The sequence below is a fragment of the Paramisgurnus dabryanus genome, chromosome 11, assembly GCF_030506205.2.
Source record: "Paramisgurnus dabryanus chromosome 11, PD_genome_1.1, whole genome shotgun sequence".
In the NCBI taxonomy this organism is placed as follows: domain Eukaryota; kingdom Metazoa; phylum Chordata; class Actinopteri; order Cypriniformes; family Cobitidae; genus Paramisgurnus; species Paramisgurnus dabryanus.
In genome coordinates this window covers 36,577,757-36,595,769 of record NC_133347.1, presented here as the reverse complement: position 1 = coordinate 36,595,769, position 18,013 = coordinate 36,577,757, and the positions used below count along the sequence as shown (strand labels likewise).

The window sequence follows — 18,013 nt, the reverse complement described above, 5'->3', positions numbered from 1 at the left end:
CTGATGTACACATCCAGAAATCTTACCCTGTGTTAATCTTCACAGCTTCTCTTTCTCAAGCAGTGTTGATGCCCACTAAAATGCTGAAACTCATGGATCATGTTTTAGAGACATCTTGTGGTGTTTCTTCATAAAGGGTCACTTCAATAGATTTAGGTGAAGATCAGATAACATTAACACATGTTAAGAGATACTGTATGTCTGACCTACTGATTGTTATTTGTAGCCTCCAACTAATCTATCTGTCTTACCTCACTGAAAATCACATGAAACAAGAATGATTGAACATAAACAATGTTATTTTTCTTCTTATTAACAAGATTTTAAGTGAATATAATTGCAGCTGTAAATGTGAGACACATGAGGAATGATTCGATAACCCTTCTGATCATTACAACAAGGTTTGAGAGACATCTTTGTTTCATACGGACACAAATCATCAGTATAGATGCAGCTTTGTGTTACTGTACAGACAGATAGACAGCTTGTGAATGATGGAGACAGCAGACAGTGGTTTGTCATGTGATCTCTGCCACCATGTTAAATGAAACAGCTTTTATTATCATCTCATACATTTCACACATTTACTGAGGAGTAGTTTCTCAGTAATGAACCACAAATGTCCTAGAAAAAGAGTAAGTGCTTACAAAATACATCACTGGGTTATTATTGTTTTACAACAAAAGCATCAGAATTAAAGCTAAAGTAATAAAGAGCTAGTGTTTTACTGTGTTTACACTGGTAAGTGTTCATTCAAACTTGATGCCCTGTGCCAGCGGTAGATCTTTGCTGTAGTTGATGGTGCTGCGGACGGAAAGTCACAGAGAACTTGTTTACATTTCACCATTCAGACCAGTCAATGTTTCAAATAAGCTTCAACTTGTAAAAATAAAGTATTAACATTTCTACAGCATTTATTCAATATAAGTTTCACTAATAAAAGTTAATCTGTTAACATTAATGCACTATAGCATGAAGAAAGAACATTAAAGCTGCAATCCATAACTTTTCTTGGTTAAGAAGCAACAAAAATCAGTTAAGTTCCTAAAAAAAAGATTTTGCAGCATTTGTAGCTTGTTCACATAACAGTTGTATGGAATATAAAGTTATCCACAAGGTTCCAGGGGCGCTACTGTAAAAAAAACGTGGGTACAACTTCCAGTAGGTGGATGAAGTAGCATACCAATGGTATTTGTGCACTGATTAGTGAAGAGGCGAAGGCTGCGTCTGAAACCGAGTAGTATCTTTGAATTCATAGTATTCAGTAGGGGAAAAGTACCCGAATGATCTACTACTTTCGGCAAGATCACAAAACAAAAAAAACTCAATTGATACAATCACTGGGCCAGATTTAACATGAGCTATTAGACGTGGGTCACGAGTGTGTGCTGTCACAAAAATGTAGTTTACATCCGGTTTGTTTAAGAAAAGAAACTGTGTATCAGTTCCTGTTGATTTTACATCTTTACAGATTTGATAAGGATTTTTAAACCATCTCAGCTGTGAGTTTGTAATGACATGACTGACCCTCACGAGTTATTATAGTGCCAAACGGACACATAAACAAGTGCGCTGAAGCAGCATCAGCTGAACTTTGATTGAAACTTCAGTTGCTCTTTTGCCAATGAATTATTCATTATAGTTCCTTATTGTTTATCAGTAATATATAAATAAAAAGATAATGTGCTTCAAAAGAGTGCTTGAGTAACTTTATGTGACAGTATGTGTGATTGAAACCTGTAATGCGTCTCTCTACAGGCAGCATCACTTATAGAGATACGGACACTATCAGTTTTTAAAATCACAGATAGTAGTCAACGACTGAGTCAAGATTAGTCTTTGAGTTTAAGGAGCAGTCGTAATGCTGTTACTGTTACACTCAACATCACTATTCATGTCACTGATGTGTACGGGTGTGTTTGTATGTAAATTAGTTGTCTTTATGCACCTAATAAAACTCCTCTTTTATTCAGTCTCCTGCCTCTTTTTAGTCTATCCTAACACATTATTATTGAAACCCTTTATAAATCAAATGGTGTGAAAAAAAACACAGGAATTTCATTACACTTTAAAGAGCCCGCAGTTAAAAAGCGAGAGTTAATATCCACATGTTTTCATTTGGTCCGAACAAAAGCGTCTGATATATTATTTGATCAGAAGACATGTTTAAAGTGTTTCCCACTGTCACGTTGACACACAATGACAGATCCAATCTAATGCGGTGATCACAGAAATCAGCCTCATCTGTACAGATGAGCTGAAGCACTACTCACGTAAAAAAATACTGCAATTTTATTTTCAAACGCAGATGGTGATAAAGAGGCAAATGTTATGGAGTGCACCTTTAATAAACATGAATAAATGCTGTAAAAATATATTTTTTGTAATTTCAAGTAAGCTTATGCGCATGTTAATAAGTCTTAGATTAAAATGTTACAAAAATATTAAGCACAAGCTGAACTCTGAGTCTATTAAAAATAACATCAATTAACACCAAAACTAACTTTTGAAAGTAAATTAGGCCATTAAAGAATACTGAGCAGTATTTGTATGAAAGCATGTTGAAATGTCTCACCATGTGGATCTTCTCATGTACTGTTTCCACGAATCACTGCCTGACTCTCGTCCACCTCCTGTGTGTTTCTCTCCACCTGTGTAAATAAAACACAGCAGTTAAACAAAAGCAGTATCTATTAACATCTAGGGCAGTGGTTCTTAAACGTTTGCGGCATGCGGCCCTCCCTCATATATAGTGCATCCTTATGTGCCGCCACAAAGAAAATTAATGACTTAAAACATTTCAAAACTTAATATTAGAATAAAACATATTGATATGAACTGTAGTGATATACCAGCTGATATATGTAGTCTTTATTTTGGTGGTCAATCTGCATTTGAAAGGGTTTTAAATCTAGCTAAATAAAGTAAAATTACTGTAAATCAAGTAATTATAGCATGCCAAAGTCAACTGTAATCATTTAAAATGTATTTTCCCTGCAAACAATTGTGGCCAGTGAAAATACTGTGTGGCTAGTAACTTTAAAAAAACCACTGTGGCCTAAAAGTTCACAGTTCATACTGTCAAAAATATCTATGAAATGTAGAAAAAGTCATTAGTAGTCTGTATAGACTGTTCCTCTATGTTTGTACAGTAATGTTGAATATGTCTATTATTGTACAGGCAGTTTAGTGATATGGAGCCAGTGAAAAATGTCTTGATGTTTTTTGATAATCTCTCCTAGTACATCAAGTCAATTTTCTTTGTTATGCTGATAATAAACAGCTATACATTTCCTTTATTATCCTGGAGATAACCGAACAGACCGTATTAATGATTTTCCTTCTTTTGAATTATAAGTAAAGGTACTGATTACTGAACTGAACACCTCTAAAAACAAATGATTACAATATAATCTATCTGTCCATTCTTCTACTGTCATGTTTTTTTACAATCAAAAACAAAACTGTGATGTTGGATAAAAATACATTTTAATGTTATATTTCCAATGTAAAAAGTATTTTCCACCATAGCATTATTTCAGAATGAAACATATGCTTTTAGTTTCTAACACAGATATTATTCTCATGTTTTTCTATGAAATTGAAACCTTACAGACGTTTGTTTTAAGCTGTGGTATGTGTTCAGGTGTGGATACGTACCGAACGCTCCTCCGATCTCAGCGCCGCTGGTAGGAATGTTCACGTTCACAATGCCACAATCAGAGCCTTTGGGTCTAAAGTAAGACAATGACATTACATAGCGATCATCTTCTCATGTATAAAACTGTACTTCAGTTGAAAACCCCTTCCCCAGCAGCATACATACCCTAACCAGCGAAACACTCGGCCCATGTCTCTTGTGAAGATACTGCTGGAAAGCCCTTGTTTCACTTCATTATTCCAGGCGAATGCCTCATCCTCCGTCTGAAACAAAAGAAACCACCATTATAAACAATCATACCACACAATACAAAATTATATTATGTAGTTGAAAATGTAGCTTCACGTAATATGCTTTTTGCTGACTCTCACTTGTACGTCGCTTTGTTTAATTTATTTACTTGGCATAACTCCAAAGAAGTTACCTTAAATTTTAGCACATAAAGGATTGGAACGAAGGTCTCCGTCTGAACTATTGGAGCATCGTGTGGCAATCCTGTGATAATTGTGGGCTCCACATAGTTCCCTGGACGGTCAATGATCTGACAATAATGAAAAGTTAAATCTCAACATGTGACTTCATACAAATAGGAGACAAAAAAAAAAAAAAAAGGAAATGATAAAGCAGCAAATGATTTCTGAGCATTTAACAGTGTTAAATTGACTTATTTTTACACATTTCAATTTCCTTGTATTAGCAAATTACACTTAACAACATTGTGTCTCAATTTGGGAAATAGATAGTTATTAATTTCATAAAAGAGCCTGTTACTGTTTAACTCATGAATTTGGTAAAATCTCTGAAATCATTTTAAAGATTGGTATTTTAAAAACTTGACATCAAGAGATACCAAAGTCTCACAACTTTTATGTAGTGTTTTATGTAATATCTAATTCTGCCATGTTTTAGCAATCCAGGTTTTAAATCACAGGGGTAGGATAAGGTTGTGTCATTTTACAGTTAGCTCAGAATAATGAAAACTGCAAGATAAGAAGAACAAAAGATGAAACTGTAAAACATTTTTGAAAGCAATTAGATATTTTAAGAGGTTTTTATTGGATGTTTCAAAAGTTGTTTCTTATCACTACAGCACAGCCAAACTGCTTGCAAACTGTTTAGAAACTGTTTGAACTGATAAAAGTGACAAGTCATGTGCACTTGGGCATAATGTGCAACATACAAAATACATCAGAAAAACTAGAAAAAAGACAAACAGAATAAAAAAATACTTCTGTTCTCTAATACTATTCTTCATTTTCATAGTTAAATACTTCATGTGATAAAACCTCCATGCACACATTGATTATATCATTTTCCACCTCTGGGTCAGATCATAAATATTACTTAGAAGATTACACTAGAAAGTTCAGCGTGGATTAATGCATAGCTAAGATGAAAAATAAAGTTTAACTTTGTAGCTCTTTAACTAAATGTAAAAAAGAAGGAATTTTGCTGTATAACATACAAAGAGTGAACGGATTATGTGTCGATCCAATGCCCATAAAAGTTGTGTTTGTTGCAGTGTTTTATGTGCGTTATTCTGAATGTTTGCGGGCGGGAGCAGATAGAAACATTTCAGGTGCGAGCTGGAGCGTAACGGACATGTTGTGGGAGCGGGTGATAATGGTCAGAAAGTCAACTGGAGTGGGCGGGCAGTGATTACCATATGGACAGCGTAGATCAGGGGTGGGCATTCCTGGTCCTGGACGGCAATGTGTCCAGCAAACTTTAACCTGTCAAGTCATCCTGCAGCTTTTGATGAGATTTTTCAGGTGTGATTGATTAGGGTTGGAGCTAAACTTTGCAGGACAGTGGCCCTTCAGGAACAGGAATGCCCACCCCTGGTGTGAATGGAGTAAGATCTGTTTCTGGTGTACACACAGGGAGTAATGATTGTCATACAGACAGTATTCAGAATGAATGAAGTGTTACCTGTCCTCCACATACGACAGTGCAGCCCTGCTGCTTGGCTTGTTCTACAGCCGCTAGATACTGTTCAACAGCCTGTCTGGTGTGCAGAGGCCCGTAGAGAGTATTAGCTGTTAACAAATATACAAGAATTAAATGTACAGCCTCATTTATAACATCAAAAACATACGAAGTAATGAACTTACGGTCCCAGGGGTCGCCGATTCTGATTTGTTTGTATGCTTTAGCGATCCTCTCCACAACCTTGTCATGAAGACTTTCATGAAGAATCTAATTCAGAAGAAGAATAGAGCCATTCCATTAAAGGTGCTAAAGAATGCATTGATGTTAAATTGTTTTCTGATATCTACACAGAAGGTTTGTGGCTTTATAAAGTGCAATAATTATTCAGAGATTCCAGTTACAACCCCTGTCTTTATAATAAAATGGTCTAATATTATCTTATTTGAAAGGGTCATGAATAATAATGCTGAGCTCTGCTCTGATTGGCTGTTTCTCCTTCAGTAGCTCTGTGTGTGTGTAAACAGATCTTATGTTTGAGTCTGTATCAGATGAAGAGACAGATTTTGAGGAATAATCAATTGTTTGAAGACTGTTAATGGACCTTTCTGAGTGGTCAGTTTGTGTTTTTTCAGTATGGACCAGCAAAACTTAACTATAACGTCAACAGAAGAACTTCAGCCTAAACGCTAGCACATAGCATTAAAGGGTCCCTAACCTAGGTGTTTTCAGCAATATTAAAATAGTTTCTGGCATCCTCTGAATGGGTCTGTAAAGTTTCAAAATAAACCACAGATCTTTCATTATACGATGTTGAACATGGCCATTTGTGGCTGCATTGAAATTAGTGCTGTTTTGTTTGTGTTTCCTTAAATGCTAATAAAGTTTGCACACACAAGGTTTACATAAGGAGGAAACAATCGTGTCTGAGGCTCACGATATCTCATTACCATGTACAGAGCTCTTATTATTCATCTATGCCTAGATAAATACAGTTTTACATTCTGCAGCACCTTTAACATGAACAGATGCGCAAAACTAAACTAATACTACTCTCTTTAGTACACAACACTAACCAGTCTTCTGGTAGTAGTGCAGCGCTGACCGGCCGTTCCCACTGAGGCAAAGACAGCAGATGGCACAACCAGACTGAGATCAGCATCTTCAAACACTGTGACAAACACAAAAGCATTAAATCTTCACTGTGTGTGAGAAATCGGAGAAATATGAAAGTAACCTTAAAAGATAAACATAGTTTATCCAATTATACCAATCACAAATATGCAAACAAACAAAAAGTGAAATGAATCAAATGTGACCCACCTATGATGGCGTTGTTTCCTCCCAACTCCAAGAGCTGCCGACCTGAAAACATCATCATTACAGCATTAGACACCGAAAGACACTAACGGTAAGAATTAAGTTGCAATGACTAACTGGAACACATCCTGCTGTTATAAATAAATAATAAAGCAGTTATTATGGACTTCTTAACCATCATATGCATAACATGGAAAGTGTAAGGGACACAGTTGACAACACATGCATCACAAAACATCTTAAATGGTGATCACCCTACTGAGGTCAGAAATACTACAAATCCCATCCTAACCAATTAGACAATCACTATCACTGAATCCCTTCAGGTTTGTGTGTACTAACAACAGTGGTATTGTTTGGTGTCCTAGCAGATGAAGAGATAGATCTGTAGATATACTGAATATACATCTGTCATATTTCTAAGACAATTATAGAAAATCCATCTGAGGGGCACTTAATACATACACAAGTCTGACCAATTTCAGCATAAAACAATTATACACAATAAAATGAAATAAACGGGTTAGCATGTGTTAAAAGCTATTATAGAGTAGAATAAATGGGTTTTCAAAAGACATTTCAAAACTGATAGAGAAGGTGCAGCTCTAATATGCAGGACCGGGCTCACGCGACATGATTTTTAAAATCCTGGTCGATTATGAAATTTGGTTGCAGCACACAAACACTGCATAAAAAATACGATCTTACTTAGTATTTTTGTCTTGTTTTTTAGTAGAAATATCTGAAAATTCTTAAATTAAGATGCATTATTAAGATGCATTTTCTAGATGGGCAAAATAATCTAAGAAAATAAGTCTAGTTTTTACATAAAATATATTAAATAAAGTGAACTTGTGCATAAAACAAGCAAAAAAAATTGTCAATGGGGTAAGAAAAAATTATTGAAATAAGTTTACTTTTTTCTTAAACAATTAATTCTTACCCCATTTTGTTTGTTTTAAGCCCAAACTCATTCAATTCATACAAACTAGACTTATTTTCTTAGGTCATTTTGTTCATCAAGAAAATGCATCTTAATAAGAATTTTCAGATATTTGTACTGAAAACAAGACAAAAATACTGAGAAGGAAAATGTTTTTTTCTGATAAAGAGATTCTTGTCCAATCCTCTCAAATCTTAAATAAGCTCAAACTACAAGATTTGAAAATCATGGCACATCATGCACACTATTATATAATGATTATAAATATAGTGCCAGAGCGAGCGCTTCATGTCACTGTACAGGGGAGTGAATATAAACGAACGGAGATTGTTTCAAACAGATAAAACAGCATTTAACTGTTTTTAAAGAGACTTTAGGAGCATTAAAGTTTAATTACAATCATTAATTTTTATCTTTGACAAGCATAGTAAAGATATCAAGATTATATTTTCACAGAATATTTTACATGATATAGGATATTTTATGTACAAAAGTAGCTTTAACTGGGTTTACAAATTCAGCGTCATAAAAAGTTCACAACCTTTCATCAATAGCTCTCACTGCAGGGGTTAAAAATGGGCGTGTTCTGGGCCATTGTAACAACTGGCCAATCACAGTGTTGCTGATCAGTGTTCCTACTATCGATATGTATTGACTTTTCTTGCAGTGCACGAACGCGCAATGATCTCAGATAATTCAATCCTGCCATACTAATCATCAACAGCAGTGGTGTTCAAAGAACCAAATAAGCGAGATCATAATTAGTGAGATCTAAACATCTCAGATGTCTCATTTGATCTCGGATGTATTAAGCGACGTACGAAGAACGGGCCCCAGGCCTAAACTCCTGTAGCATGAGCTCAGCTTTAAAGGGATAGTTCGGCCAAAAATGATATTAAACCAATGATTACCCATGAGGGTAATCCGTGCGGTGTTGTTGTAGAAATATCCAATTTAAAACTTTCTAAACAAAAATAACTACTTTCCGGTAATCCCGCCATCTCAGTCGTGTCTGCATTCAAGATGAGAGCGTATGCAGCTTACGGAGGTTTCTCTGCTGCTGCTCCGCCCTCCGAATTTGTCATACGTCACTAAGAAAAGTGCGTACACTACGCTAATACTCTCTCCTGAATACAGAGGAGTCTAAGATGGCAGCGCTACCGGAAGCTAGTTATTTTCATTTATAAAGTTTTAAATGTGGATATTTTTACAACACCACAGCACAGATTACCCTCAGAAGACCTTTGTTTATCATCCTGGAGCCGTTTGGATTTCTTTGGGGAAGAATATATGCAAATTGTTTGGACTTGAAGGACGTTGACCCTGTAACTTTACTGTTTAGCAGCTGAAAGATGTAAAACATTTTCTAAAATAACTGAAAATGTGTTCGTCTGAAAAATTATGGACATATGCATTTCGGATGGCTACGGGGTGAGTAAATCACGGGTTTAATATCATTTTTGGCCGAACTATCCCTTTAAAGTCGTCTTTCCATAGTCTTGAGAAAGCTTTATTCCCTCTGTGTCTGTCTGGTTTAACTTTAAAAACACATCATTTTATCTATCTATTTTTACACACTATTTTATTTCAGGGTTTATACAGAAATCCTTAAGTTAAATTTACTACTTTTTACTACCTTTTTTACTACCTTCAGAATATTTTTTAAAACCATCACGACACTGAATTGCAAGTGTTAATCAGCGACCTTTCTATTATTTACACAGATTTTGACATATATAACATACAAAAAAAGAATTAAAGTGAAAAAATTATTCTGACTGAAATATTTTTCAGGCCAAGTCATATTCCTTTACCTAACACTTTATGTAGGCGAGACCAATAGCATTTTAAGGGGAGATTTTTTTTGCCATAAATTCCACATTGAAGTCTCATGTGGCATATAGGTAGCTGTAGTTTGCAGGGCATTTCAGATTAAGGCGAAACAGCTAAATAACTCCCTATATAAAAAGAAAACATGAATATCACCACCTTTAATGATTGTTTTATTAATTATTTATTAATTGTAAATGTATTTATTTTAGCATTTACTAATAATTTTTTAATCAAAGTTGAAACTGTTAACATTAGTGAATGCACCATGAACTACTGTCAATTACTGTAATGACATAAACAAGAATTAATTAATGCTTATATACTCTATATTTTTCATTGTTTGTTTGTTATATAATGCATTTACTAATGTGTACAAATACAACTTTTTAATATCATATTATTCAGTAAACATAAACAAATAATCCAGGGTCTGTTCTGTTCACACAACAGTTAACAGTCACAGCTCTAATACAGTAACGTTATGTATGAATATAAACCCTGAACGACAGTGGTGTAGTCTAGATTTTTGTAGTGAGTATACTGTGATTTTTCCCTCTCACCCTTATGCTCACTCGTCCTAGCGCGACACCTCATAAGCACCACCACACTCACATATGCATACAGTATGGATCTTCATGTAACTAAGAGCATTCTGAAAGTGTACTCATAAACACATCAACTGAACGTGTTATCAACATGTCAGTTTATTATAAGAAAAAAAGACTTTAACAGCCAATGGGTTTACAGCTGGGGAAACTGGACTGATTTTTAGACTGGTTTAGTGTTAATCAACATCTAACTCAGGGACAAAAGTTATTTAACTGTTAATTAAAATTAAATAAATCTTCAATCTGTGGCTAACACATGCATTAAAGGAGAAAAAATATTCAATTCTTTCAATAGCTATTATCTGACAACTATTGATAACATTACCATGTGTTATTTAATGGTGTAAATGTTTTTAATTAATACACATTTAAGATGACCATGAATTAACTCTAATTTGCATAGTCATTGATATAAAAGCTTATTTTTGCATACAATATAAGCATTGTCTAAAAATGAAAATAGGCTTATACATAATTATTATTACAAGACCATCATGTAGCCTAATATTAGACACCCAAACCAAACAGAAGTTTAAGATCATATACATCTCTTGAACGTAAATGAACACAGAGAAGGGAAGTTTAACACTGTGAAGCACAAGCAAACATGCAGAGGAACTGAAGGCAGCTAAAAACCATCAGGGTATAATCACGGGCTTATTTTATTGCATTTGGAGCCTTACCTCCAGATAAAGTAATAAATTGGACTGATGATTTAAATGTTGTTTACTCACATGTGCGTTGTAAGCTCTATGGAGTTTATGTTGCAGCACTCGTTCACTTCTCTGGATTGTTTGTTTACAGTGTCGCGTGAGCAGCTACACTGTAGGTTCGACTTCATTTGGCGCTAAGCAGACCTTTTGGTGATGTCAAAGTACCGCGAGAGCGAGTCAAAGCAGATTTCTCCATGGAATAACTGGAGTCTCTCTCGCGGTACTTTGCTGTCACTCGCCAGTCTGCTCCCCAGTTACTTTCGCTTCACTATAGTAATCTGATTTCATAGAAATTCATACGCCGATCGGATCGCGCAGTTTGGCATGAAGTATATAGACTAATATGTATTTCAACCCGCTAAAATAGCAAGTGTAGCATGCTAATGGTCAATGCTTCACATTATGACTAAACTTTAAAAATGTCACAAAACCATGCTGTTACGCATCCTCGCGCTATTTTTAGTGGGTATACGGAAATCCTTGACAATTTCTAGTGGGTATACGGCGTATACCTGCGTATCACGTAGACTACACCACTGCTGAACGAGTAACTCGAGTCAAACTCGTGTAGAAATCGCTCAGGATGTCTGTAACCATCATGACAGTTGTTAATTGAATGACTGTACATTTCTCAACAAAATATTATGTTACAATAGAGGCAGCGCTGATCTGCTAGTTTATGCGCAATGTTTCTGCTGTTTACTTTCTCCTAAGACCTAAATGGTCGTGTTTATATGAGGATATTTGCAAAGACGGGATTTTTGAGGCATATGTGTTATTTAAGGCCAATAAAGCGGCAAAAATACTCACAACACATGCTCAATGAGAATCGAATGCGCGGCTTGCATGCTCTTCTGACACAGAAACTGCGGACGCACTGTTGTTTGTGTTTGAATGGCTTAAAATCACCTGTTTTTAAACTGCTGTGCTTAAATATATGTACAAATGTTACGTTTTTGTGACCACACGCAAATGCAACTGAACCGACAGGTGGATGACATCAAAGTCCCGCGAGAGCATTTCGGAAGCAGTCTCCTCTTATGATTCCTCGTCAATCGCTCTCACAGGATTTGGATGTCATCTGCCTCTTTGTTCTTGTGGATCATGAAGTTTACCCACGAGTTAAACAAACCCATTGTACCAGCCACTGGCTATATCAGCATAGCATGTAAAAGCGTGCCGCGGATGATCAGTAACGTGAGAAATCATTTACCCCCAAAATACAGGACCCCTTACGTTAGTCATACTGTGCAAAGACACGCAATTACCTGTTTGGTTTTCTTATCCCACGAACTGAAAGGCTTGCCAATCTTCATCATTTCGCTAAGCCAAGTCAATCGTCTTTTACACCTTTATCGATCTTCAAAACATCGGAGCCTCAGCTTAACGTGATACAGTCAGAAAACCCGGAGTGGATCCGGTCCGTAGTGATTACAGAACGCTTACAGCGGAGAGAGGAACGTGATTTGGCTCCACTTCAGGCTTTGATCACATCCCAGAGACGAAAGATCTTTGATTATTTGCCCAGATATGCAGGTGATTTGAACTAATTTCCAGGCATCATAACATTACAAAAGGCAATCGAAAATTTACTACCTCGTCAGATGACGCTTACTACTTTTTACTACTTTTTACTGGCCTTAATTTGGCATAATTTAATTTACTACCTTTTACTACTTTTTACAACCCCGCGGAAACCCTGTATTTTTATGCTTACTGATTTTCTAATCTTAGACCATATGTTGCACATAAAGTAAAATGAAAGAGTTGTGATCTGTTTGTTATGCAAGATATTAAGTTGAACTTACCAAAGCGCTCCTGCACCATCACTGCCACCTGTTTACCGACGTGTGTGCTGCCCGTGAATGAGAGCAGACCCACTCGCTCGTCCCGAGCCATGGCCGTACTGTACACACACACAAAGACACACTGAATACTGCAGGGTCTCTGCATGAGTATAAACTACAAAATTTGGGTTAATCTCATTGCTTCTCATACATAAATGACAAATTCTCTAACTGAAAGGTATCCCACAGACAGATGCTACCAGTGTGCAAACACTCATAATTAAAATAATGTGTTTGTATTTTAAAGAAATGAGATAAAGCAAGGGGGGTGCCATATCGTACCGTACATAATAACACTGGTTTAATTTTTTACACAACATAATATGATTGTTTGGCTCATGCACATACCCAATGTCAGCTCCACCACAGGTCATAGAACAGATGGCACCAGGAAGATTATTCTTCTCTAACACATCAGCGACAATTCTGTACAGAAAAACACAAAATTCAAATATACAGACACAACAAAATATTGCTGCACACAGTGACGACAAAGTCCAAAATAGCCAACATCATGTTGGGTGAAGGTATTCAATGTCATCATGAAACTTGTCTGTTTGACAAGAGCAATATGCATACCAAGTTTCTAACATGTTCATACAAGTCTTTTGAATAATGATCGGGTCAAATTAAAAAACTATTTACACATCAAGTGTTGACTGTGTTCTATTGAGAGTGATCCAAAAAAAAAAAAAAAAATTCACATTCTGGAAAATAAATTTGTCAAGGTTTTTTTGTTTGTTTCTGGGTAGGGTTAAATGTGACATTTTATCCACAATGAGGAATTAATTATTTTTGTTTTATTCCACATTTGGATGAGATTTGCTACATAAATGAAATTAAATTGAAAGGCAAATGTACTTTGTTACCGCGACGCTTGTGAGAGGTGTGGTAGGAGCTCCTTTCCTGTTGGGAAAAAAATAATTAATACACACATTAAGTGTACGTATTATACTACAAACATGACACCAATGAGAAAAGAGAGTTCCAACCAAAGACAAACGTTGCCGCAGATAAGAGCTAAAGCGTTATTCCAGCCGTAAACTGCCACGGGGAAGTTAAAAGCTGTGATGATTCCCACAAGACCCACTGGATTCCACTGCTCGATCAGTACGTGACCTGGCCCTGAAGACAAATCACAAGTGTTCAGTACTGGACTGATCTTTTATTGAGACACCTTCAACAGGCCCAACTCACTTTCAGAGGGTAAAATGGGTCCACCGATCATCCGAGAGAGTCCCACAGCATAGTCACACACATCCACATACTCCTGCACCTCACCAACACCCTCCACATAGATCTTACCCATCTCCAACGACACCTGCACATGCACAGCACATTCACATCACAACACTTCTCAAATCTTTATATCGTAATAGTTTTAATACTCTCGTCTCTTACCAAGCTGCCAAGAACTTTGATCTTTTTTCTCAGAGCATCACCGATCTGTCGAACAATTTCACCTCTTTTTGGAGCAGGAACCTGAGTAAGAAATGTATTTAATTATATGAGTTCAGCACAGAAGGACTGGAGTATCTTTGTTAAGAAGGACTTTATACAACAATATATCTGCATTATACTTTTTACAATCGTCTCATTTTTTCATAAAGACGAGCTCTTAGCGCCCCTAGCAGAATGTATACAAAACACACAAGGAAGTGCTGGAAAGTGCTAACAAGTTCAGTTGGTGGCAGTAATCAGCAGGCAGTGATGCACGAGAAATCCAGTTATATTGTGTGATCTTTCAATCTCTTCTGCTTTGGTAAATCAACACATTTGCCATCTCTCTTTCTGACATCAAATGTCCCGCTTGCTCACTCTATCTTCTCCTCTGTATTGCTGTTTGGCTAAGAGACTGTTCTGGTGTTAGGCTGGATTGGTCTGAGACAATTTGTTTTTTGAAATTTACACAGCCAGGTCGGTACACAAACTTTTTTTGGTCAATACACAAACAAAACAGACTTTGTGTTCATTTTAATTTTCAGATATTGCATAGTTCCCCATATAATCAGTTAATTTTGTACAGATATAATCTCAAAATGTCTAATCATAAGGGACTTCATGACAAATTTATCACTCTGTCACAACTTGAGAATTCATGTGAATGATAATTCATGTGCTTACATCTGCCCAAACTTTCCAGGCTTCCATTGCTTTCTGTACAGTTTCTTCATATTCTGCCGTAGTTGCCTGGTGAAAGAGGACATTCATTCAGAGATATCAAACTTCACAGGGCATCTCTTTATTAACAGATAGTGTCAGTATGCGTTTAATTACTTAAAGGTATTGCGGAGGATTTTCTTTTTCCGGGTGGATCATCAAGACTATTGGTCTATTGCAATTGCATTTTTTTTAAAAAGTGGAGAAGGCGGTTCTTTACTAAAATTAAAGAAAATCCTCCGCTACACCTTTAAGTAAAAGATATCAATCAGGGCTAGACAAAAAGAAGTGCCCCATGGCCAGCAAAAATGTTAAAAGGTCACGTTCTTCCTGATCCCATTTTTTAAACCCTAGTTAGTGTGTAATGTTGCTATAATAGCATAAATAATAGCTGTAAAATGATAAAGCTCAAAGTTCACTACAGGCGATTTATTTTCTTTACAAGAATTCCTCTTTCAAAGCCTACAATGAACGGCCGGTTTGGACTACAGTCCTCTACTTCCTGCTTTAATGACGTTACTAGAACAGTTTTTGACTAAACTCCGCCCACAGGAATACGTCAGTCGCCAGCTAAGCTAACGGCAGGCTAAGCTGCTATCGAATCACAACACACTAAACAAACTACACAATCAGAGTTCGATACGTATTTCTGAAGGAGGGACTTCATAGAACAAGAAAGACATCAGCCCATTTTTAGGACAGTGAAACAGCTGTATAATAAAAAATACCGCTTTTTTACACGTGAAACATGAACACATGTTATATTGCGCACTGTCTGTAAACACAATCAAAGTTTCAAAAACACAGAGAAAGAACGGGACCTTTAAACAATGGGTGCTGTATCGTCATAAAAATTTATCTGTGCAATAATTAGGCCTTATAGTGATAGCGGCACAAATAAACCTTGACCTAGTGTAAGAATATATTAATCAAACAACAACGAACAAAGAAGAAAAAAAATCACTCTTTGACTTTTTTAATGACGATTAATCCATATTTAATTATATCAGGTGTCACCAACCCTGCTCATGGAGGGCTACCATCCTGCAGACTTCAGTTCCAACCCAGCTCCAACACACCTGTCTGTTATTATCAAGCAACCCTGAACACCTTGATTAGCTGCTTCAGCTGTGTTTGATTGGGGTTAAAATCTGCAGGACGGTGGCCCTCCAGGAGCAGGGTTGGTGACACCTGAATTATAAAGTATAGCGTATTATTTTCCATTTGATTATTTTCCATTCAATTTCTGTACCTGTAAAGTACAGAAGAGTTAGACCAATCTAAAAAACATGAACAGCACTGTTTACTTTATTGTATGTTTGTTCATAAGCCTTGAGATACGGCTTTTTGGGCACGCACTTTCCATGTGCGCACACATAAATCTTATAGGTCACCCAAAAATTAAAATTTTGTCATCATTTACAAAGAAAGATCAGAGGCCCCCCATCGACTTCAATAATATTCTTTTTTCCTACTATGGAAGTCAATGGGGCTTCTGATTAGTTACAAACATTTCTCAAAATATCTTCCTCGTGTTCATCAGAACAAATACATTTATACAGGTTTGTAATAACATGAGGGTGGGTAAATGATGACAGCATTGTTAGGTGAACTACAGCACGAAAGTAGCGCATTGAAATCTGACAGTTCTGTCAAGTGGCCCAAGCATCATTTCCGCTGGCCCCTGGTCATCCTTGTTGTCAATTTCTTTTAATAATTTAAAGAAAAAAAATGGATTTCATGGGGATTTCAGTGAAAGACATTGCATGTCAGATTCTTTAGTAACAGTCATCAGTGTGTGTTTACCTCTTTAGTATGTGTGTATTTGTTCATGAGTCTGACTTACCTGTCGGACTCTGGCGATGGGCTCATTGTTGGCCGGGCAGTATGACGTGATTACCTGTATGATGCAGGGCAGCACATAAGTTATGTATTAAACTAACTCCGTTACCGGTGCAGCTTGTCTGATGAAAACAACTGTAAATATTTAATCAGATGCGTTAATGTTTTTGGAGTAGTTGTTTTATGGGAAACTTTAACCAGCAACCATGAGTACAGATACAACTCTTACATCTTTATGAATATAACATCAATAAATATATATGATGAATAGAAATGTAGAGGAATGTCGCGCCTCTGGTTGTTATATTTAGCGCGTCAGATCCTCTTACCTCTCCCGTTCCCCCCCAGCAGCCGTTATAAACTCCGTCATTGTCCTCCTGCAGGTCTAACTCTTTTAACCAGCTGTACTGTGGTTGACTGATGAGTAGAGTGGACATTTTCACAGCGCCGGGTCCGAAACGCAACGCAAGTTTATTTCTCAGCGTAAAGAGTCGCCCAAGTCTCACCGTCAGCACGCGCTGCATCGTGACGTGACTGAATGAGCCGGGCGCAAGCGCAAATACAGACACGTGATATACGGCGTTTTTGATTGGTCAGATCGGAACTCGCCCCTTCAGACAAATCTGAAATATTTAAAAAATAAAATAAATAATTATTAATAAATACATATATTTTCTATATTGAATAACTGTTTTATGTTTAACGGTATATATTTATGTTAAGTTATGAAAATATAATTTTATATTTTAAGAGAAATGTCAATAAAACAATGCAAATAGTAAATATAACAATGCAAAAAAATTGTAAAAAAAATATATATATATTGTGAAAGGCCGGACATACACTGTGAGATTTCAGCAATGTAAAGAATAAACGACAACTCATATTGTACGACTAAATCACAAGCGATGTACAACTGGAACTCATAAAGCAGAGTGGCGCAGCGGAAGCGTGCTGGGCCCATAACCCAGAGGTCGATGGATCGAAACCATCCTCTGCTAATTATTATACAAAAAAACCGCTTTGTTTTCCCTGCAGTTTATGTAATGTGGGTAAATAAAAAATTGTCCTAATTATTTTATACACAACATACTGTACACACAGAGCAGCCTGAGAACGTGCGGGAGAGGTGGGATTTATACGTTATCCGGATTTAT

General features: G+C 36.4%; 1 protein-coding gene across 1 annotated transcript; it reads right to left on the bottom strand.

The window, feature by feature from the left end:
• Nucleotides 1–513: 513 nt before the first annotated feature.
• aldh7a1 (aldehyde dehydrogenase 7 family, member A1) lies at nucleotides 514–17,408 on the bottom strand. Its single transcript, XM_065240399.2, has 18 exons — nucleotides 17,186–17,408; nucleotides 16,861–16,914; nucleotides 14,979–15,044; nucleotides 14,256–14,336; nucleotides 14,052–14,175; nucleotides 13,847–13,979; nucleotides 13,716–13,760; nucleotides 13,203–13,280; nucleotides 12,816–12,913; nucleotides 6,914–6,955; nucleotides 6,667–6,761; nucleotides 5,776–5,860; nucleotides 5,594–5,700; nucleotides 4,086–4,202; nucleotides 3,827–3,924; nucleotides 3,661–3,734; nucleotides 2,576–2,651; nucleotides 514–804 (listed from the first exon to the last, which is right to left on the bottom strand). Exons 1-18 carry the CDS (start codon nucleotides 17,378–17,380, stop codon nucleotides 750–752), a joined length of 1,623 nt encoding a protein of 540 aa, XP_065096471.1. The 5' UTR covers nucleotides 17,381–17,408; the 3' UTR covers nucleotides 514–749.
• Nucleotides 17,409–18,013: the final 605 nt, after the last annotated feature.